General features: G+C 39.5%; 1 protein-coding gene across 1 annotated transcript; it reads left to right on the forward strand.

Moving 5' to 3' along the window:
• The first annotated feature begins 1,532 nt into the window (after window positions 1-1,532).
• SQLE (squalene epoxidase) lies at window positions 1,533-21,222 on the forward strand. The gene is made up of 12 exons (XM_085316480.1): window positions 1,533-2,541; window positions 4,865-5,117; window positions 5,403-5,583; window positions 8,305-8,401; window positions 11,389-11,502; window positions 14,087-14,258; window positions 14,707-14,802; window positions 15,397-15,539; window positions 16,601-16,697; window positions 17,100-17,187; window positions 17,979-20,672; window positions 20,705-21,222. The coding sequence occupies exons 1-11, from the start codon at window positions 2,260-2,262 to the stop codon at window positions 18,169-18,171; spliced, it is 1,716 nt and encodes a 571-aa protein (XP_085172606.1). The 5' UTR covers window positions 1,533-2,259; the 3' UTR covers window positions 18,172-20,672; window positions 20,705-21,222.
• Window positions 21,223-22,329: the final 1,107 nt, after the last annotated feature.

The following is a 22,329-nucleotide window of genomic DNA, read 5'->3' on the forward strand; positions in this document are numbered from 1 at the left end:
ACAAACCTCTGCTTCACTCTTTAGCTGACAGTATTTTCAMTTTTAGCCTAAACTGACCGACCTGATGAATGAACCAAAAAGCTTTCTCTTACTGGCTCCCATTTTGCCTTCATTCATTCAAGTCTACCTATTTGTTTTTGGTCTCTTTACTAACACATGAGGAATCACTAAATGCTTTTCTCCTCCGAAACCCTCCAAAATCCACCAATGCAGTGACATCTGCCACCACAACGATCTCCGCTCTGCCTTTCTTGCCTCAGAGATGTGTCGGTCTATCCACATGTCGTTGGTTTTGCTCGTTGTCTTACAGAAACTGAGCAAGGCTCCTGTCGTGTTTAATWATCATCTGATTTATCTAATCTAATAATCTAAGTACTTTTCCACTGTGACAGAAAGCCACATTGAATATTGGTATGCTGCAACGAGTGCGTAGCCATGGAAGGTGTGTGTGGTTCCCCTTACAGACAGAAGGACGGACAACAGGTAGGTGCCTCTGGGGTGACCACAAAAGCTCAGGGCTGAACAAGGATCATCGCTTGGAATCATAGAATCAGTAAGGTTGGAAGGGACCTCTGGAAATCATCTAGTCCAACCGCCCTGCTCAGCAGGGTCACCTAGAGCATGTTAGACAGGGTTGCATCCAGGCAATATAGGCTTGAATCCAGGCTTGAATAGCTCCAGAGAAGGAGACTCCACAACCTCTCTGGGCAACCTGTGCCAGGGCTCCGTCACCCTCACAGGGAAGAAATTCCCCCTCATGCTCAGGCAGAACTTCCTGTGCTTCAGTTTCTGCCCACTGCCTCTTGTCCTGTCACTCTTCGGGACTATTTCTTTTCCGTGGTCCCTCATTGCCTACCCTCTCCAGGCAGTGCAGGGAGCAGAAGGCCTTGGGTTTCTGGCCTCAGCGTGTGCCTGGAGGGAGGGCCGGCCTGCCCCTGCCCCTGGGGCAGCCACACGGTTCCACYCTTCTCTTGGAAACCATTTTCAGTCTCCTCTCGGGGAAGAACTAGGCTGTCCCTCGGCGCTGCGCAGCTCGGGGACGAAAGCAGCCGCACCACGGCTTCATCCTCCCCCCTCCGTCTGAGCTGCTCTGCTCAGGCTCCCGCCCTCCGCGGCCGGACAGGCCCCCGCCGGCGCAGGGCGCGGAGATCCCCCCTCCCCGCCACGCGATGCCACCCGCGCGCCCAGCCACCGCCCTCAGGGCCCCGCCGCCGCGCGCATGCGCCGCCCGCCGCTCGGCAGCAGCGCGGGCACGAGCCGGGAGCGCGCCGCCGCCCGCTCCCGCCGCGGCACGCAGCCCCGCCGTCCCGCGCCCATGGCAACCCCGCGCGCCCACCCCGCCTCGGCGTCACATCGCCCTAGGAGCGCGGCCGGCGCAAGCCCCGCCCTCCCGCCGCTCGGATTGGGCGCCCGGCCATAGCGCCATCTCGGCATAGCGCCGCCGATTGGCCAGCTGCCTCTGAGGCACGGGGCGCGCGGTATCCACGAGGAGAAGGAGGCCGTTGCTCATTAGCATGGCCCCGCCCCCTCGTTGCCGGCCGCCCCTCGCGCCCTACCCACGCGTGGGTGCTCGCTGTGGGGCATCGCCGCGCGCGGCGGGGTTCGTGCAGCGAGGGCCGAAGCTGCCCGACCCACGGCGGGGAGGAGGCGGCGCCGCCGCATCCCCGCTCCGCGGCGGCTGCGAGGGCGCTGCCTCGGGCAGATAGAGCATCACCCGCCTGGCCGGRGCGGGCGGGGTTCCCGGCAGAGGCGAGCCGCCGCCGTCGCCTCAGCCACCCGCCTCTGGATGAGCCGCGGGGAGGCCCGTAACGGCGGCTCCGCGTCGCGTGAGGAGGCTCCCGCCGCAGCCGCGCGTCCCTGGAGCCCACGGCGGAGGAGGGCCGCGCGGGGCAGCGGGGGCTGCGGCCGCGCCGTGAGCATCGCCTGCCACAGCCCCGGGCTCACCTTTCTTTAAGTGACTGCAGCTGCTCTACAGATCTCTGTGGTTTTTAAGAAGACGTTACATTTTTCTTTATCTGCCTTTTTGGAGTCTCTCCCTGGGCTCCTGTGGTGCAGTGAGGTTGCACTTACTCCTTTATCGGGTTTTGCGGAGCTCCTTGGTTTTCTGTTGTGTCTTTCTCCCTTTCATTTCAAAGGAATTCTCTGTGTTTTTATATCTACTTTTTCTATTTTTGTGTAGAAAACTGTTTCAGGGAGCATCAGCCAGCCTAAAAGGCTTTTAAAAGGAAGCAACCAGCAGCAGYGACCAGTACCCTCACAATGTGGACTTTTCTGGGTATTGCTTCCTTCATCTACGTGTATAAGAAGTGTGGGGACCTGATGACTTACGCTAACAAGGAGGTGCTCCTGTCTGTGTTGGTGTTTTTCTCGCTTGGCTTGCTGCTATCATATAGGTACCGCTTCAGAGGGCCCAGGCAACAGCAGCAGAAGTCCCACTTGGGGATGTTTTCTGATGTTCTTGCAGCTCTACCACTTGTTGGCTTCTTCTGGGCCAAACCCACCCGAGGATCTCAAAGAGTTGAGCAACCCAAATTGCRAAAGGTAGGTTCATTTCAGACGTGGTACACCTCCTGCTGTTGTAATCTCTGTCCTCCTTGTGCAGTCTCTGACTACTGCCACATGCTCCCAGTGAAGGAGAGGAGTTAGTAAAGGGTTGGAAAGCATTTATGTTTTGATTCTGGACAACTGATTTGCCAAGTTTTGCAAGTTTAGCTGTGGATAACAAAAGAGGTAAGCTTGTTTAGTTTATACACTATTTTTTTTTAGCACCAAATGTGAGTGTTAGAAAAAAGTTACAGTAAATGATTATTATACTAGCGGAAAATACTGCCAGCTGCCAGCTCATTGTGGAGATCRTCTTCCTAGCATTTCTGGATGAAATACATTTGTCTAGAGAAAGCTGCTAATACAGTTAATTGGAAATTGWTACTGGTATAATACAGGACCTGAGCTCAGACAGTCAGCCTATTCCGCTGAGCCTAGCATGAGACTTACTGGTCAAATTGCAGAGTACGACTGATTTCATTTTGGCAAAACTAAACTGGAAGATGCTCTAATGGGCACCATTATCAGCACCAACCGGTGGGCACTCAGTCCGTTGGATCATAGCAGAACTAGTCCAAAGTTAGTGTCCTGAAGAAGTTCTGATACAGATACTGAGTCATCAGTGCATTTGTTTTGCACTGCTTCCAAATCCCTTGCTACTTAGCCATGTACCTGTAATCATAGTGTGAGTAGGCCAAGGAACAGCAGTGATACAGTAGAGAGAACTGTAGTTTCTGTCTGGAGCTTAGCTGGAGTCTTACCATCTAAGACTACTGAATGAGTATGCAAGTTCAGTACATCTGTGGATTGGAACTGTTAGACTGCTTTCTTGTGCACTTCTGGCTATTTTCAGCTGGGCAATGACTCCCTGTGCAGCAGAATTTGAAGCTATTTTTGGCTGCAAGTCTCATGAACTTGCTAGCAGGTTCTGGATTTTCTTTTACTTTTAAGTAAAACCTGCTTTCACCACAATTTGCTTTATTACGTCCTTTTTTTTTTTAATATAGGTGAATTATTTTGCACTCACTTGCTGAGTTGTATAACCTTCAATATAGATATAAACATGACACTGTGCCACTAGAAATCCTCATATTGGTGGTGTTCTGGGCATTCATTTCCCTGATGCAGTCATGTTTTCACTGCTGTCAGCACTGCAGTACTGATGCATTTGTGGAAGAGTGGATTGGGCTCCATTCTACATTCTGGTAGCTGGAGTAATGACTTGCAGGCTTGCACTGGAAATTCCTTATAACCTTTTTGCACTTTGAAGTATATGTGATTAGTTGCCATTGAGAAGGTACTGTTGGTCTTAAGGTATCAGATATATTTGTAATAATCTGATGTATATAATATAATCTGATGTATGTCAGTTCTTGACAGCTTTAAATGTAGGTTTATGGTAATCTTGCCCATAGTTTACATTGTTCAATGAGTTTTCATTTTAGGACCAGATCTTTATAACATTTCCCCATTARCTGTTTCTGCTGACACTTTCCCATGCTGAGTGTTTACTATAAGCTGATTTTTTTGTTTGTTTGTTTATAGGGAAGTTTCAGTTAGAAAGATGATATTCTCTTAGAGTAAAATTAAAGAGAAACACATTTTTCAGTGAACATGATAATGTTTCCCGTTGCAAAATGCTAAGGCCCCCGTGTAGTAGGGACTCACTGACATGAAGACATTGGTATGTTACTTGGTAGATCAAGAAAATAGTACAGCSTTGGTTCACGGCCTTGTATAGGAACTTCACTTTCACTATATTTGAGACTGAAATTGTATTAGTGGTTTGGTTTTGATCAGGAGCCTAATTTTAAGTGTTTTTTTTYCCCCTGCTTGTTGTGTTTTGGTCAAATTGCAGAGTACGACTGATTTCATTTTGGACAAAACTAAACTGGAAGATGCTCTAATGGGCACCATTCATCAGCACCAACCAATGGGCACTCAGTCCRTTGGATCATAGCAGAACTAGTCCAAAGTTAGTGTCCTGAAGAAGTTCTGATACAGATACTRAGTCATCAGTGCATTTGTTCTGCACTGCTTCCAAATCCCTTGCTACTTAGCCATGTACCTGTAATCATAGTGTGAGTAGGCCAAGGAACAGCAGAGGCTATACTTAGCCCCACTCAGTGTCAGTGATGTGTAAGACTACAGCAGTGGAGACTCATAGCTATCTATGATGGACAAAACCGAATAACTTTGACCCTCCAAAAATAATTTCCTCATCCTTCTACTCCTGCATCATTCTATAATTGATTAACTGTAATGTACAGCAGAAATTCTACATGTACATTTGTAACTTTGTTGGCTTTCCTTTCTAAAGGGCAGAAGAGAAGTAAACTTCTCAGATTTACATATGACAGAGACTGCTGCAAGTACAACATTATCATCCCAGTATGATCCAGAAATTATCATTGTGGGTTCAGGTGTCCTTGGTTCTTCTTTGGCTGCGGTGCTCTCAAGGGATGGAAGGAAGGTGACTGTCATAGAGAGGGATCTGACCGAACCTGACAGGATAGTTGGAGAACTGTTACAACCTGGTGGTTTTAATGCCCTTAAAGAGTTGGGTCTTGAAGGTAAGTGCATTTCAAAGTGTAGGTATGTCTGTAACACAAAAAGTAGTACACTCCATTGCATATTTACAAAAAACATGCTTACAGAGAAAATAAATACATTTATCTACTGTGAATATTTGAATTAAAATTGCTTAGATGTTTTTAGTCCATCATTTTGAAAATATTCTCCCTTTGGAATGTCTTTTGGTTAAGAAAATTGGACTCTATGTGAAGAACTAATTTTAATAGACTATTAAGCTTTTTGAAATAYGCTTTTCTTACCATATAGTGGCATATATTTTGCAGATACAGTGGAAGGTATTGATGCACAACTAGTAAATGGTTACATAATTCATGACATAGAGAGCAAGTCGGAGGTAGAAATTCCTTATCCAACATCTGAAGATGGCCATGTGGCTAGTGGAAGGTCATTTCATCATGGCCAATTCATCATGGGTCTCCGAAGGGCAGCTATGGCAGAACCCAAGTAAGTCAACCTGTAATAGTGGACATCGTAATTTGTTTCCTGAGATTTAGTAGCATTTTTTCCAGCGTTGAGAAGATTTTCAATCCATTTCATTCCATCTGAACACAAAGGCCTCCAATTCACAACACTAAAACAAAAAAAATCTATACTTATGTTTTCTGTAGATGTCACGTACGTGGACTGATTATACATCATATATTAGCCATTGAGACAAGTAAATCTTTAAATTTATGGAAATATAGGCTTCAGATATTATGCAGTGTTCTGGCCCATGTGAAAGAACAATTCAAGTGTAAAGGCTTGATTCTCCTATGCTGATTGTTTGTGTGGTGAATTTTTTTTTTAACAAAAGAAGCCACCTCTTCTCAATAAAAAGAATTCATAGAACTTCTTCGACTGAGCAAGAAACAAATGGTAAATCTAGTATCATTTCTTATGGTAATGTTATTTGTGATGCAAGCAATCAAACTCTTTTTACATGTTTGTGCTTTTTCTAATAACAGCAAAGTAGGCAAAATAGCTAGAATGGAACAACAAGTAGCTGTAAAGAGCTGCTTCCAGTAGCTTCTGTGTTTTAGAATACTGTTGACCCTTCCTCTTACTAATAAAACAAAAATAGTATTTGGTATTTCTTCCAACTGATCACTTTCTTTGAGAAGCTTTCATTGAAGCAGAGTAGATACTAGATGTATGTTTGGGAGAGGTTGCTATAAATTATGCTTACAAGGGAAATAAAGCCATTCATGTTTTCTTTATTCCTTATAATAACTAGAATTCTGAACTGGAAAATTGCCTGCTCCCATCTTTATGTTACATTTTATGAAGTATTAAAAGGAGCACTAAAAGACAGCAAGTCTACAATACAATTAAGAAGAATGACAACCACATTTGCTATCTATAAAAACTAATGCTTTCTTGTTAGAACTTCAAGCTCAGTGAAATATGGGCACATGTTCATTCGATTTGTGGAAGGCTCCAGTAGCTGTATGAAAATTTGAAGCAAGAATTTACAAAAGCTAATGTTTGGCTTGATTTCTGTTTTTTCCTGTTTTCTCAGACTCTTTAATGTTCCTTTTGTATATGTTTGCTTTCTTTTTATATGTAGCATAGAAAACTGCATATTGAATCAAAGTGCAGGAGAGATCAAACAATCTTAGTAGCACCATGAAGCTTTGCTTTTCACCTCATAATTTGTGAATATATAGGGGAGAACTACTGCTGGTTAATATAGCCTTTTTCTTTGTGCTAGACAATATGAATTTATTTTAAATGAGTAAAATTAATTTTGTAGAGGAAACAGGAAGTGCATCTTAGGTTAATTATTTTTATAGTGGATTAGAATCACAAAAGGAAAGAAGCACTTAGATAAAGCAGGAAATAAGCACTTACTTAGATAACTCAAATGATAAATACAAAAGAAATTTAAAAGCTACTGGGATCGTCAATACCCCGATTCACTGCTCTTAACTCAATAAGTTGCTGTATTTCCTTTCTGCTGAAGTTGCTATTAGTGTGCTTACACATAATCATTCATATTTTGATACAACAAATGTGCTTGTTGCCTGGAAAAATTATTAAGCTAGTCACTGCCACTTCTTTGACTTGTAATATTTGACAGGATAGATATGCTTTCCTGTTCCTAGGAGTTCAGATCGCTTGTGAAGTTTAAGTATGGCAATGAAATTTTAGGGCAGGTAGTAGGTATGAAYGTGTCTGTCCCCTGTTACTCACTGGTGTGAGAGCACTCACTTTGGATGTGGGAGATTTGCTTTGAAATTTCTGTGCTGGCTGAAATGCAGCAAAAATATGAATCCAGTTGCCTGTATTCCTTTGAGAGCCAGAAACATCAAGCTGCTGCATTCTCACATGGATCTTTATCTAAGTTGTTGAATTCCGGATGGGTATAAAAATATTCACGACCTAGAGAAAGAAGAGTGTTAGTTTCGAGCTGCTGAGAGTGTATCTGAACTGCTAAGATCGGTTCTAACAGCTCAGTCYCAACAATGAATTTGGGTGGACAGATAATTAATTTTTGAAACCTGAATAACCCATGTTGGGAGATGAATGCAAAGGGTGCTCAGTTCAAACTCTGATTCATAAGCATTGGGATAACAGTAAAGGTACAAACAGCAAACTGAATCTGTGTCCTGAATTTTGAAGGTGAAAAGTGAGATGTCTCCATCCTGGGCAGATGACAGAGGTTATTTTGAGGCTTAGATATTTCAGTTCCACCTAGTTTACATGTGAACGTTGAAGTGCTGCTTTGGATCTTGCTGCTCAGTTCTACACAGAGTTAGGTCTCACTCAAACTCTCCRCATTTCCCACTGTTCAGCACAGATGACTCCTCAATTAGTGGCTTGTTTCTGACAGTTACGAGGTTCAGATTCCKTTGCGCATCTCACATGGCTGTGGGACACCTAATGCAAAACTGGGGATTCTGCTAAGTGGTAGCATGTTTTGAGTTAAGCATTACAGTTTTAGAGAATTCTCAGGTATCAGACATAATGGTACTGTTGAACTGAAATTAATGACAGGCACTTCTTGCTATTTAACATGGCTTCTGAAAGCAGTCAAAACCACATTTTTGTGTGCAAAATTGAAAAAAGTGTGATTTCAAAAACAGGCTTATTGAAAAGCTGGTTTTACTCCTATGCGTAGTGCCTTGAAATTTTGGCCTCATTAATTCTYTTCCATTATGTTCTTAATCCCTTTAATTTCAGTGCAAAATTCATTGAAGGCACTGTGTTGCAATTGCTTGAGGAAGAAGACTGCATAGTGGGTGTTCAGTACAAGGACAAAGAAACAGGAGATATTAAGGTGAGAAAGTTTTGTGTTTTGATGTTCATTTAACTACTATCTGAATACAGTCATGTATATAGCATTTTTAAAAAGTTTGCTGTTTCAGACCACTAATGCAGAAATACTTCAACTGTCAGGAAAGCAAAAACTTTAGCAAAAGGGAGATTGCTTTCTAGTGGGTACAGTCCTGTCATACAGGAATTCTTGTTTTAACTGCTTGTGCAGCTTCTGGTGGCAGTGTCCTTGGAGAATTCACTTAATTTATTTCAATATTCGTATGTCTGGAGTTTAAAATCTTTAGAAAGTTAATGATGAAAAACAATATATTTAGACTCGTGCTTTGTGTGTGTAATGGTCTGCATTTTCACGTATACTTGCACCATCAACTGATCTGAAAGTAAGACAGTAGGTGCCTGTTCACAGAGATTCTTCTCTGTCCAGTCATTTCTTGGAACACAGAAAGAGCAAATGATTTCTGGATTATTTTAATTGTATCACTGATTTGATTCATGTTCTGTGCCTCAGCTAACGCTGAAGTACTGGCTAAATGCTACTAAACTTAGTGAAGTTTTGGTACAATCTTTGAGCTGAATTCCTAGGTGTACTGCCTAGAAAAATGAACAATTGAAATCTACTTTCCTGGTTTTAAAGTTCCTTTGCTGTCTGAAGTTATATAGCAAGCATGTTCGGATGTGTTCTGATGGGGAAGAAAGGCATCTTTCTCCTGTCTAAGATCTACTGCCCTCCATACTAGATTTGGAAAACTCCTTAGTATTTGGAAGATGCTGCTCTGAGCTTTACTATCAAAATGTCACATCTTTAGGTCATTTATAAATTAAAATGGTATAAAACCATATGTAAAAGAGTCATTTAGAAGTACTTGCCCAAGATGTAGGAGAAGTAATTTTAAGCCCTCCTCAGGCAAGAGGCACTTCAGTCCATTTTCTGGGAGAGTGCTGTCACTAGAAAGTTGTCAGACTCCTGAGTGGAAACACCATTCTTAGCCCCCCTTGGGGTAACCTGCAGTGTGGAGTCCCAAGTCTTGTTCCATGATCTGCCTGCTTTTAATCTCACATACGGTGAATAAAATAGCAATAAGAAATCTGCTCCAGTAAAATAAGCCATTGGATCACATCTGGGTGCTGGAAAGGTAGGATCTTTTTGGTTTTTTGTTTTCCTCAAATACAACTCATTTTATCATCCAGCAATAACAATTTTAGAAGGGGTTTGGCTTTTTTTAGTAGTGCATGTTTCCTATCTGTGTAATGGAGATAAGCAAACTCATACTTTTCTTTGAGTGTTTTACGTTCTGTGGCCAGAAAGAGCTATATTACTTGCTGTCCTGGATCTGCTCCAATTGTAGAAACTCAGCGGAATAAATGTCTGCTGACCTTTTCTTCTGGCTCTGTTTCWCTATCTGTGGCTTTATAGCTGGAGAGCTATTAAAAAAAAACAAAAACCAAAAATCTTGTTTCCATTCCTTAGCAGCTTTCATGAGGGAAGGAGGATGATGTGAATATGTTACATCTTTGTGCTTTCCTGTCCTCCACATCCCCAGTCTTTTCTCTACTACACGACCTCTAAGTTTTCTAATCTCGTAAATGAATTAGCCAGTATGATAAAGTTGAATTACAAAGCAGGCAACTAAATAGAGGAAAGGTGTATGTACACTGACTATGGAAAAACTGTAGCATGAGCATTCAGATCATTAGGCACCAGGGAATCCATGCAGGCAGATAACTTGTACATGCTGTAATTGCAGGAATGATAAGAGCTTGCAATCATCTGAGGCAGGAATCCATAGGAAAAAAGGTTTAATTAGTTCTACTGTCTCCTGAACTGTGTTTCTGAACTCACTTCCATAAGCTCAAAGTCAGGAAATCTGTGTATTATTTTGCTCAGCTCCACATTCACCACCTTTGTGTAACATCCCTTCACACAGTAAAAGAGAAAAGGATCATGTCATACAAGTGACGGAGTCCCATTGCTATGCAGGAGGGAACTGCTCATAGATGCACACATTCCAGGCACAGAAGTAGAATTCATACACTTGCTTACCTGATGCTTCTATCCAGTACTAAAAAGTTTTCCAGGAGTACTAATGAAACATGGCGTGGCTTTTTGCTCTATTATTTACAGCCTGAAAGCTTAAAAGGAAAATTATTTTTCTGCTTGTGCCGACTGTATGAAATGATTAATGCCCAAGGACTAATGCTCATTATAAATCTATAGTAATTTGCAATTAAATGACTATATAGACTGACTGACTGAATGAGAAAACTACATCTGTTTTTAAAAAAGAAAACCACCACCTGTAAATGATTTCTATTATAATGATGTTCTGATCTTGCCATAGCAATAAAATGTTTGAAAATATAGTTTAAACTAGTAATTTCCTCATGTTAGAGGATAATGAATGTATTAAACATCTAGAATTTGTACATGCATTCAAGTTGAACCTGATCAGTTCATTCAGATTTTATTTGCATTTTCTTTATGTACACAATTTCTGCTCATAGTTCCTAGATACGTTAGGAACTACTTGGAGTTACCTGCATACTCTTAGAAACTTACTAGTAAGTTTACTGCATTTCAGTTTCTTACACTTTTATTTGTTTTTGTTTAGTTGCGTGTGTGTGGTTCTTTTGTTTTAAATTTYGTTGTTTTCCTGAAGAAAAACGTTATAGGATGCAAGGAGCAGTTACTGTACTTTCTTGTCTTTGCTTTTGTCAGAGTTGCTACACAGTCCCCATGACCTTGTTACTTGATTGCATGTCTATAAAAGCTGTAGCGTATCATCAGGCTAAATTTAGAAGAGTTAAATATCAAGAGGTGGAAGGCAAAAAATACTTTCTTAATATGTGTTTTATAAATCTGGTTTGTGATAATCTTACATGMTTATTGTTTTGTAGAACATGTAATGTGCAATTGAAAACGAGGGTTTGGGAAATATTATCTACTGTTCTGAATCAAAATAGAAAATAATCTCTTTTTTTATGTTGCAGGAGCTCCATGCACCACTTACTGTTGTTGCTGATGGACTGTTCTCCAAGTTTAGGAAAAATTTGGTCTCCAACAAAGTTACTGTTTCATCCCATTTTGTTGGCTGCATTTTGAAGGTAGGTTTTGCATATGACACCATAAACTGGTATGCTGCTGTTTCTTAATGTTGGTTTGAATTAAACTGAGTATGTTCTGGCTCATTAACTTTGTGTATATGCTTTGGTATATTGCCGATATTTGATCTTCTCTGAGAAATGAGAAGAAACTCACTTCCCAGAGTCTGATGTCTTACAAAGGCCTTGCAGCGTCTAAATGTTGTGTAAAAAATACTGCAAAGTGATAKTCAAGAATACTTGATATAGGGTTTGTAAACTGCTTTTTCCCTAAAAGGGAGTTGCGTGTGTGTATTAGAGGGAGATTCAGATCACAGTCAGTGTTTCTTAAAACATCTTTTACTGAGTTTGTGAGACCAAACCCTACTGTATACTGATGCACCAGGGGTTTTAGGTGATATTTGAAGAGTCCCTCRGAGTCCTCTGTTATATCAGGTTTATGCATAATTTGGTATGTATAATACTGTATTCTCTGTCTGTATGTAGCGGCTGCCACCCTCTTGACAGTGTCATGCAAGCCATTAYAGATGCTAGTGTGTGCTGGGGTCTTGCATGAATTCAACAGACTCTTGGTGTCCTGAGTTTATCAGTTCCCGTGAGTTCTACAAGATTTCTAGTCTCCAGAGTTTATCAGTCCTTGGGAAACGTTTGCACAATACCTTCTCAATATGCACATTTCCTTTCTTTGGCCTATCGTTTTCTAGTTTTCCATCCAAAGTTATAGGTACTTACAGAACATTCATATAAATTCATATAGAAGGGGCTTTTGTAACAAGGAGTTAGCATTTGTTACTATTGCTGTTTTTAGAAGGTTTTTAGTAAGGAAAGGGCAGCAAAGTAAAGTGAAGGAAAAGTGTTCGGGTCAGAATCTATGGAAAGAAGAGATTTACGCAAGAGTTTAGTCAAACATAATTGCAGAGGCACTGAAGTTTTACATAGAAAATTTTTCTGCATAAAAGTTAGAATACTTTTTTTAATCAACTGCTGAGGACTGTTTTGAATTTTGATACTAAGCAGTTTCCAACAGAACTAACTAGAACCATTTTTTAATATTTTCCAGGCATTCTATCAGTTTTTATGTCACTTGAGGAATGCTTGGAAATTTTTGTCTGTATTTTTAACTCTTAAATTATTGATATTGAGCTGTTTCAACTATAGGATAACTGAAGTTGCCGTGTCAGGTGTAGTATATGTGGTACAAATACAGCTCAGTTTTTCAGCTCTTAAAGTATGTTTTTATATAATTGTAATTAGGTAATTGTAATCCAGTAAGTAATCCAGATTTTTTTTTTAAAAAAAGAATACAGATACTGCACTTAAAAATCAGATTTCTGGCTTTCATAGTAGAGTTAATTGTTAATTTATGCATATAATCTCCCTATAATTGAACAAGAAAGGATTAAACAGCTAGGCCAGGATTCAACATAGCTGGTTAAACTGATCTCAGGACTATGTAGGGCTGTGAATAGGAAATACTGAAAAAGGGATGTTTCAGCATCTCATATAAAGCAAGTAYTAATCCCTAGGTTGGAAGTAGGCACCTTTGTCAAGCTGGAATTTAATTTGTCAAATTGTTTGCCAGGGTATTGCTGCTTCAGCTGGTTCCTATTAAGATGTCAATGGTTAAGCTGGTGTCACTCATTTTTTTCTAATATTTTTATTATTAGAGCACTTGTTCAGGGAGTAGAAATCTTAAATKTCAGCTCTTCTTAACAGCTGTGGGTCAGACCACCTATGGCCTGTATTCCAGAAGAATACCCTAACTGTGCTTCTGCCTAAATATATGTCACTGTGTATCTAGGGGAATACATATCTTAAAAGACCTGTATCTAGGGGAATACATATCTTAAAAGACCTATACATTTTGAGTGAAAAAGTGTGAGGCTAGCTCTGTAGCTAGATGATTGGAGAATTCAGGGGGGGATACTGAGTGTATCTTGCCCTCCACGGCTGCTGTATTAGGCATTGGATTAATAGATAAAATAGTAAGGGAGCAAGAATGAACTTCCAGCAGACTGGAAATATAATTTGGAGAAATCACAGTACTTTTGGGGTCCTTTCCTCTTATAATTATCACTGCCCAGCACCTCCTGTTTCTCTCCCTCTGGAAACTTGTTTTAAGCATATGAGTAGCTACTGTGGTTACTGTCATGGTTAGGAGCCTATGAGTCTTCCTCAACTGATGTCTCTATATAGTGATATACAGAGTATTGTATTTTTTCTTCCCACAACTTTGTTAAAACAACGCAAAATGATCCTATGGAAAACCATCACMTTACGTACTGACAGTGGCATGTTTTTTACGTATTACTGAGCTGACCAAATGAAATGTATACCTYAACATACATTTTAATAGATACTAAAATGTATTGCCAAAAGAATTGTAATTACACTGGAGGTAAGCTAACTTTGTTCTTGAAACCACTTCTACTGTTCCGTTAAATACAACAACTAACACAGGCAAACTTAATATGGTATTTTATGGGCTCTTATTTCCAAGTATATCAGAAATTGTATTGTATTTCTCAAGTTTAATATCCTTTCATTAATCAGTCTTGATCCTTTTCCCCCTCTCTTTATTTTTAAGGATACACCACAATTTAAAGCTAATTACGCTGAACTTGTTTTAGCTAAAACTAGTCCAGTGCTAATCTATCAGATTTCTTCAACTGAGACTCGGGTCCTTGTTGATATTCGAGGGGAAATGCCAAAAAATTTAAAAGAATTCATGATTGAGAACATTCATCCACAACTACCTGGTAAGTCTAGAAAGGTTCCCCTCCAAAGTCTTCACAATTAGAATGTGCCCTAAAGGAATCATCCATTGAACTGATTTTTTCCCAATTTCGCTGATGAAATTTTGACATATGAATTTTAAATCACATATATACATGGCATTTTAAATCATGTATTACATGGAGTATTCTTTGGATTGTTAGTTGTCTTTGGCATCCAAATCCTTGCAGGATTTGGTGCGAGGAGGGGAAGACATGGTGKTTTTTTTTTTCCCATGCACACACTTAGTGTTGCAGTAAAACAGTCACTACTTAGRTTCCACATCAAACAGCAGTTTGTTCATTTGGCATCTGTATTATTAGCAATTCAGAGGGATTACATAAAGCTCTTCTGAGAAGCTTAAAATGAGTTGTGTGCAAATTACTTAAGACTTCACCTAAGTAATGTAACTAAATAGTTTGGTTATTACAGATCACCTGAAGGAACCATTCTTAATAGCAATTCAGAATGATCGCTTGAGGACTATGCCAGCAAGCTTCTTGCCTCCTTCAGCTGTTAACAAAAAAGGTATGTATTATGAGAGAAAGGGGGGGAAAGGCCTTATAAATTATTTGTGAGACTTAGGACTGTGTTTTTATATGTGTATGTTGTCAATATGTGTGTTGTTCAGTACAATTGTCTTATGATTCTGGTAAGAAAAACTATTTTGAAAATGTCTATGTATTTAGCACAATTTAACGAGAATACTTACATCGACACTAGACTTCAAATTAATGTCTGCTTTATTTTAAAGTTCAGTTCTTATTTATTTTACATTTGTGGAGCAAATCAGTTCGTGACTGGAATCATTCATGCTTATACAACGTTTATTTGTTTGGTTTTTTAAAAGGAAAACTTTATATTAGAAAAGCTCATGAGCTCTGTACTTGTGTGCATTTAACACACATGCACACATATAGCAAAGAAATATTTCAAATGTTTGTCTTTCTAGAGCTTTTTAAACAAGATTATTCAAAGACATCCAWTTTTAAATTTCTAGTTGTTACCCATTTTTTTCCTGGTGGAATGAATTCTTTGTAAGTTTYATATCAAAATACAGGGTTTGAGTTTGACATTTGTGTGGTGGTTTGTACAGTATTCTATTGATTTTTCTCTTCTTAGGAGTTCTTCTTTTAGGAGATGCATATAATATAAGGCACCCTCTGACTGGTGGAGGAATGAGTGTTGTTTTAAATGATGTTAAAATATGGAGAAGCTTGCTGCAGAATATTCCAGACCTTTATGAAGACTCTGACCTTCTTCAGGTGAAACTTTATTTTGGACTTGGTTTAGGCAGCTTTAGCTGCAGTTTAGATAAGCTTTGGATAGATAAATCATACCTTAGGCTTTTACTAGTAGGCAGAGATGTGACTCATTGCTTCTGTGGCTGCATGGCTAAAGGCAGATGCAAAACACTGTTGCTGGTAGATCTTGTTTTGTTTAAGGAGGCTGATGTGCTATGACTAAAGTCAGTCTACTTTGCTAGTATAGTATTTAGTATTTCCTGTACTGACAGTGCATTTCTGATGTAGATCTAGCTTAAGAGGGATGAGATCGAACCATTACACTTGTGTGAGTGTTATCTAGAGAATGATGAGTGTGTGTACCTAGTTTTTCAAGACATGTTTCAATACTCATTAGCCTCTTGACTGCTGTATTAATCTCACAGCAGTAAGGTAGAAGGCATTCTTCTTGCTGAGGAGTCAGCACTGTCAGTGTTGATGCTGAGAGGTTTTTTTTTTTTTTTTTTTAGTGAGACTTGCACACAAAATTCTGATCAGTAGACGGTAATACTTTTTTTACTACTTTTTAATAAAGTTGGCATGTTGACTTGGCTAAAGGACAGCTAGAATAACGATAGACTACAAATCATTTAGAAAGTGTGTTTTTTGAAAAGTGAGAAACATTTAAGGGGAGTCTGGATGTCACTGATATTTATAGCCAATACAGGATTTATCTGACCAAGTATAGGTATCTGTATCTCAGCTTATCACCTCAGGTATTTCGTACTGACTTTCAGTCAACAGAAAGAAATACATGAGTTATATCTGTCAAGTACCTTACCTAAGCTAGCCACCTATATTATGAGATGAAGCACACCTTGGAACTGCCTGCTTTTCTCTGTTTCATATAAGAACAGCCTAGATCACTGGTTTAGACAAATTTCCAAAGTTCCTTAAGGACCTACTGTAGTTTTAATCTAGTATATCACTAAAAAATCCACTCTGTAGTTTGACATGAGTATGACTCTTTCACTCATTTAGAAAGCTTTTGAAGGTTTTTCTGTAGTTTCCTGATAGAAATAATGTTTTTCTTACTTTTGCAGGCAAAAAAAACATTTTACTGGTCAAGAAAAAAGTCTCATTCTTTTGTAGTGAATGTTCTTGCTCAGGCCCTATATGAACTTTTTGCTGCTACAGATGGTAAATATATTTTAAAGATAACTTCTAACGAGTTACCACTTGGTAAATAAATATGGCCACATGTTTGTATGTGTGTGTACTTCAAAGGATTAGGAGTTAGGATAAGGAGTTAGCTTAACCTGTGTTCCCAGTTTTTTAGCTCTAGTTGCATGTAAACTGAGTTTAGTCTAGAATTAGTGTTTAAAAAAAACCCCAAACTTGTATCAGTTAATACTCAGAAATGTGTGGATATTTTGTAAGATTATCCTTTACTTAAATAAAGCCAACTCCAAATCTCACTGAATTTAGAGAGACAGCTGCATGACATGCTGTCATGGATTTTACATCACTGTTGTGTATGCTGAAAAAGTTTTCAGTATCTGCTGTATGTATTTGCTGACTCATTTTTAATTCATTTTATAGATTCCTTACATCAGCTAAAGAAAGCCTGTTTCCATTACTTTAGACTTGGTGGTGAATGTGTCTCGGGTCCTGTTGGATTGCTGTCTGTGTAAGTTCAATGCACTGATGATAGTTCATATGAACTCGATCAAGTATTATGAGCCTCTGTTGGGACCTGCCTTGTTCTCAGTCAGTCAAATCTGCACATGGAGAAAGGTCTACATGAACCGATGCCTGTAGGATTAGGCTTAGATTGAAGCTTTGTTAGAAGCCGTTGTGTTCAAATACTGACTTTTTAAAATGCAACTAAAATATGGAAAGAAGTCAATATAAGTGGCATAGGAGTTTGCATGGTGCAGAGTGGTCCAGGCTAGCTGAAGAGTTAAGGGTAAAAGAGGCATTTCATACTTGGTAAGTTGAGGGTAGTGACAGATGTGTCCCTCAGATGAGCAAAAGGAACAGGGAAATGAGTAACTATCAAGGTGTTTCAGATACCCCAGGAAACTGGTGAATGCACATAAATCATATTACTTTGAATGTGTGCAGGGTGAGCATTTGTTTCTTCCATTCTGGAATAAAAGCTAAAGCTGGTAGAGCCTGTTGAGGACAWTCCTGTGGGAAATGGTAAAGGCAGACACAGATCATGAGAAATGAGAGAAAAATGGGACAGAAAAATAAAAAAAAAACAGCGGTGTGCATGGACTATGCAGTAGAAGGGAGTACAGGTTATGTAGCAGCCCCAGGATGTACCAGATTTTTTCGGGTCAGACATTGGGACCAGAGCTGCCTAAATGAGAAAGACAAACATGAATGAAAATCTCTATCTGTAAATTGAAAATTTCTTAATGCATTCAATTTCTCCTTGTTTGCATATTTTGTTTTTGTATTTTTTTAATACAGGTTATCTCCTAAACCAATGGTGCTGATTGGTCACTTCTTTGCGGTGGCATTATATGCTGTTTATTTTTGCTTTAAGTCAGAGTCCTGGATCACCAAACCTCGAGCATTCCTCAGTAGTGGAGCTGTCCTTTACCGGAGTTGCTCTATAATATTTCCACTTATTTACTCTGAAATGAAATACTTAGTCTATTAAATGGAAATGAGGGAAATAACTGAAGGAAGAAGACATGAAAGTCACGATGCCTTTAAAATCTTTGGACATGTACTATTTAATGTTGTAAAATGCAATTTCCCTTTTCAGGATTTGGCTTGAATTTGGTTTTGTGGTTATATATCCATATATCATATGTAAATATACTTTCCTTTGCAATTTAAATTTAAAAATGAGTTAGCTGTTTTCAAGGACCATAATTAAGTGTTGGCATATGATAGATAATTGCCAGTTTTGTCAAAAAAATCATTCCTCACTTTATCCATTGCATAGAGTGCACCACTAATAAACTGAAAAGTGAAAAATGTAAACCATATGCTGCTATTATCCTTCATGCCTTTTTCTGTTCAATTGTTCCATAGACTGCTTCCTTATTACAGTGAAATGTTGTAAGAAAATTCTTGATTTGTGTTATTTCATTGGAAATATTTACCTCTGTTCTAGTTCAGTTGTAGCTGAGATACTAATCTACTGACACTTAAAAGGACACTGTAAAGGATTTCAGATTGTGAAGTGTCACCATCTCTTTAACTTTGATCACTGTTGCAGATGTCCTGATGCTTTTCTAAAATCATTTTTGAACCAGAATTACTTTAAACAAGTAATAATCAAGATGTAGTTCTGTTGACTGCTGCATTGCACCTGGGTAGTGAAAGCACATAGTTTTGAAACTTTCTTCCTATCTATCTCACTCCCTTTTTAAAAGCTTAGGATGCTTTTTTTGTTCAGTTTCGTTTATAAACACTGCCACTAAATGAAGCACAGGAGCAAATTGTACCCACTGAAACAATTCAGTCAAGGCTGTTTGCAGGAGACAGTAAAGTAACCTTTAATATTACTTCTAAAAATTCATGAGAGGTACCATGAAAGTGTCCTTTTAATACTTGGAATATATATATATTTTCCAGTAGAGGTTACTGCATATGACAAAAGAGTTCATATTTTTTACTGTTGGTTAATATTCCTCTCTGTGTTATCTTTAACAATACGCTTCCTTTTGTTCTCGTGTATTGTTTTTTTCTTTCTTACATTTGCTTTGGTATCACTGTGGCTTTTCTATTTTGGCTTGCCTAAACAATCATGCATCAGTGTAGCCAAGAGTTTAGAGAGCAGTAGCAGATTATGTTTCTGTACTAGCAAAACTTCGACTGTGTCTTTTGAAAATGACAGATTGCATAAGCTGTATATAAACATAATTTTTCTGTTGGGTTTTCAAAAAAAAAAAAAACTAGAGAGAGGCTTTTTTAGTATTTTATTTGATGGACATTTCAAATGACCAATTTTTTTCCAGAAGAAACAAAAATACGTATATTTTTCTAACCATTATCGCTTTTGATACCCTCTTGAAATTAAACATAGACACATTCACAATACATGAAAACTTCAGGGTAAAATACTAATATTTTCAGGTATCATTATACATGGTAACTAAACAATGCCCCTTTAAGGGTATACAAAGTTTGCAGAATTTATATAAGTGTTTTCAAAATTTTGATGATTTTGAAAATATTACTGAAATTATTTGAAAATTATTTTACATACTCCTATTTTTTAATATTATTTGCAGTCTCTTTAAAAGTCAAAGATTAACAATCTCGAGCCAAATACACACCCTCAGCTAACTTACTTAAATAAAAAGTTCTGATATCTGTAAGATCTCTGTTGCATATTTCTGAACAATGAGTTTTTGTAGGTTCTGCATACAACTGTGCTTAGAACTGATGTATATGTTCGGGTACTTTTCTTTCTTTGGAACCCAATTTCTGATTAAATTTCCTGTCATGGCTATAGAAGTAAATATTACTCATTGAAAATTGTAAGGCGGGGAAATCTTGTATGTGTGTGTAAGGAAGAACATATAYGACTCATGAAATGGTTATATGTAACTTATCTTCTGGACAAGATGAAAGGACTTGATGAAGTATCGAACCCACAGTAGTGTGTTCCAATTGTTTGGAACACAGTAGTACAGAATGTCATCTGATAGCTGAAATTACCCATGCATTAATCCTCAGTAGTGTTTGGAAAAACCAGGCCAGGATCCTACCCCATCTCGCCAGCAGGACACAGCAGAGCTTTGTCACGGTGAAGAGCACTTCAGGCAGAGCAGAACTTCAAGCCTGGCTGTGGCRTTTTTCTCAGAGGAGAGACACGGAAGGAGGAGAGGACAAGGAAGTAATGAGAGAAGGAATTTCTGAGCCAAATGAGGGCAAGAATAGTAAAGGTGGCAGCAAGTCTTCAGTCAAAACAGCCAAAGATGGAATTTAACAACAGCTAGTGCTAGCCAAAGTGTGCAGTAGGGAGTGTAAGAGTTCTGGTTTCTGTTTTCTACATCTATATGCAGCAAAGGGAAGCGACATGTCAGAAAAGAGGAATCACAGTCATGACTCAGACTCTGAGAATGCAAAGAGACTGCACTCACAGACAGCTCACAGGTTATATCATACATACATACATACATATATATGTGTGTGTGTGTGTGTGTGTGTGTGTGTGTGTGTGTGTGTGTGTGAAGTTAGTTCTAGGGTCTGTACACCGTGAAATTTTAACACTGTGCTCTATCCCAGTCAGTGTGCTTTTGATAAATGTTGCGGACACATGAAGGATCTGCATCTTCTTGAGTATCTGGTTATTCCTGTATTCCAGGATGGATGCAGCTGTGTCTGACCAACAGAGAGGAAGGAGCAAGAGAAGCAGCTATATAGTGGTGAGATTGCGGTTAGGCAATGTAGGAAAATTGCTAGTGGGAGGGAGGAAAAGGAGCACTGTAGTTGCCCCCAGTAAGTGGTGTGGAGTCTGGTTCACAGGTAGGAAGTTGATTTGTGCTTGAAGACATTTGTCACATTGCTTGGAGCTTGTCTGAAAAATTTGCTAGGTACCTGTGTCATGAAGATTAAGTGTTTCGGTATTCTGAGATTTCTTTTTTGTTTGTTTTGAACAAGCCCTTTACTGGAAAACACATGACAATGAGAGGTTTTAAATACAGCTTTAAAAGCACAACCTACTGCAGGTGTGCAGTGTTGTGAAGAGCAATGCGTGTTTGGTCTGTGTATGAGTTTGGTGCTTATTCTTGTTCCAATGCAAAAAAGTAAAAGGCCAGAGTGGCGGTGGTAGTTTCCCTCCTCCTAATCCCTTTTGATCCCCTGGAACAATGAGAAGGCACTTGATWAGTCTTGGATCGGCTCCTGGATTTTGTAATTTATAACTTGATTGTGCTTCTGATTGATACAGTGGTAGTATAATGGGGTGTTGGAAATCCYATGCCTCTCCGGAGAAGTGCATGAATAGAGGCTTAAATCTAATCTGCACCTGCAGAAAAGAGGCGCGCACAGTTYTCAGTAGATGTATATGATTTGTATATGATGGTGTCCAATCATTCAAAGAAGTAAGAGACGCCACACTTAAAACTATCATATTAGTATCTGTAATACATTCAGGGGCAAGGGGGGGGGGATAACAACAGGAAACTCATGCTATTTCTGGACTGTATTGCCCAATCTCTGTTCCAGTTGGATGATGATCTGTTTTTGAATAGCCGCGCTCCATTTTAGTTACAATCAAGCTGTTGTACAGTACATGCTACATCAGTGCTGTTGCTAGGGTTTCCAAACGTATGGAAATCTGAAAATACGGGGATGATTAAAGGAAATTGCTCCCTTTCTGGTAATGCCAGTTCTGCGTTGTTTTTCTCCTTCGTGCCTGTATCATCCACCATTGCCTTCCCAGTCGCTGCGGGCTGCCTCCYGGCGCTGCTGCTTGCTCTGTGTCCGCAGCCAGAACCTGCTGCAGCTTAGGCCTCAGTTGCTGCTCTGCAGAACAGGTAGACGCAGGGTAACCTTGGGGGAGCTGCCCAAAGCAGTTCACTGTGTGAACGCTCTTACCTAAGGCTGCTTGCGTTTCCTAAAACCTACATGTTGGTGTTTACTGTAATACTGCTGATGCACAAGAATGGTTTTAGGTCAGTAAGGCACTGATCTATGGGTGGCTTACAGCACTTGCCCATATTGCTGTCTGGAACCAGCTTTTGTTTTCTGGACAAAAGCAAAATCCATTCAATCCCGAGTAAATATGGGCAGTCGGTAAATTATTTATGCATCCTGAAATTGTGGCTTGCTCAGCATGACGGTACTAAATGGAAAA

This window comes from Rhea americana, unplaced genomic scaffold (genome assembly GCF_003343005.1).
Source record: "Rhea americana isolate MKP2758 unplaced genomic scaffold, rheAme1 scaffold_0, whole genome shotgun sequence".
Classification (NCBI taxonomy): Eukaryota; Metazoa; Chordata; class Aves; order Rheiformes; family Rheidae; genus Rhea; species Rhea americana.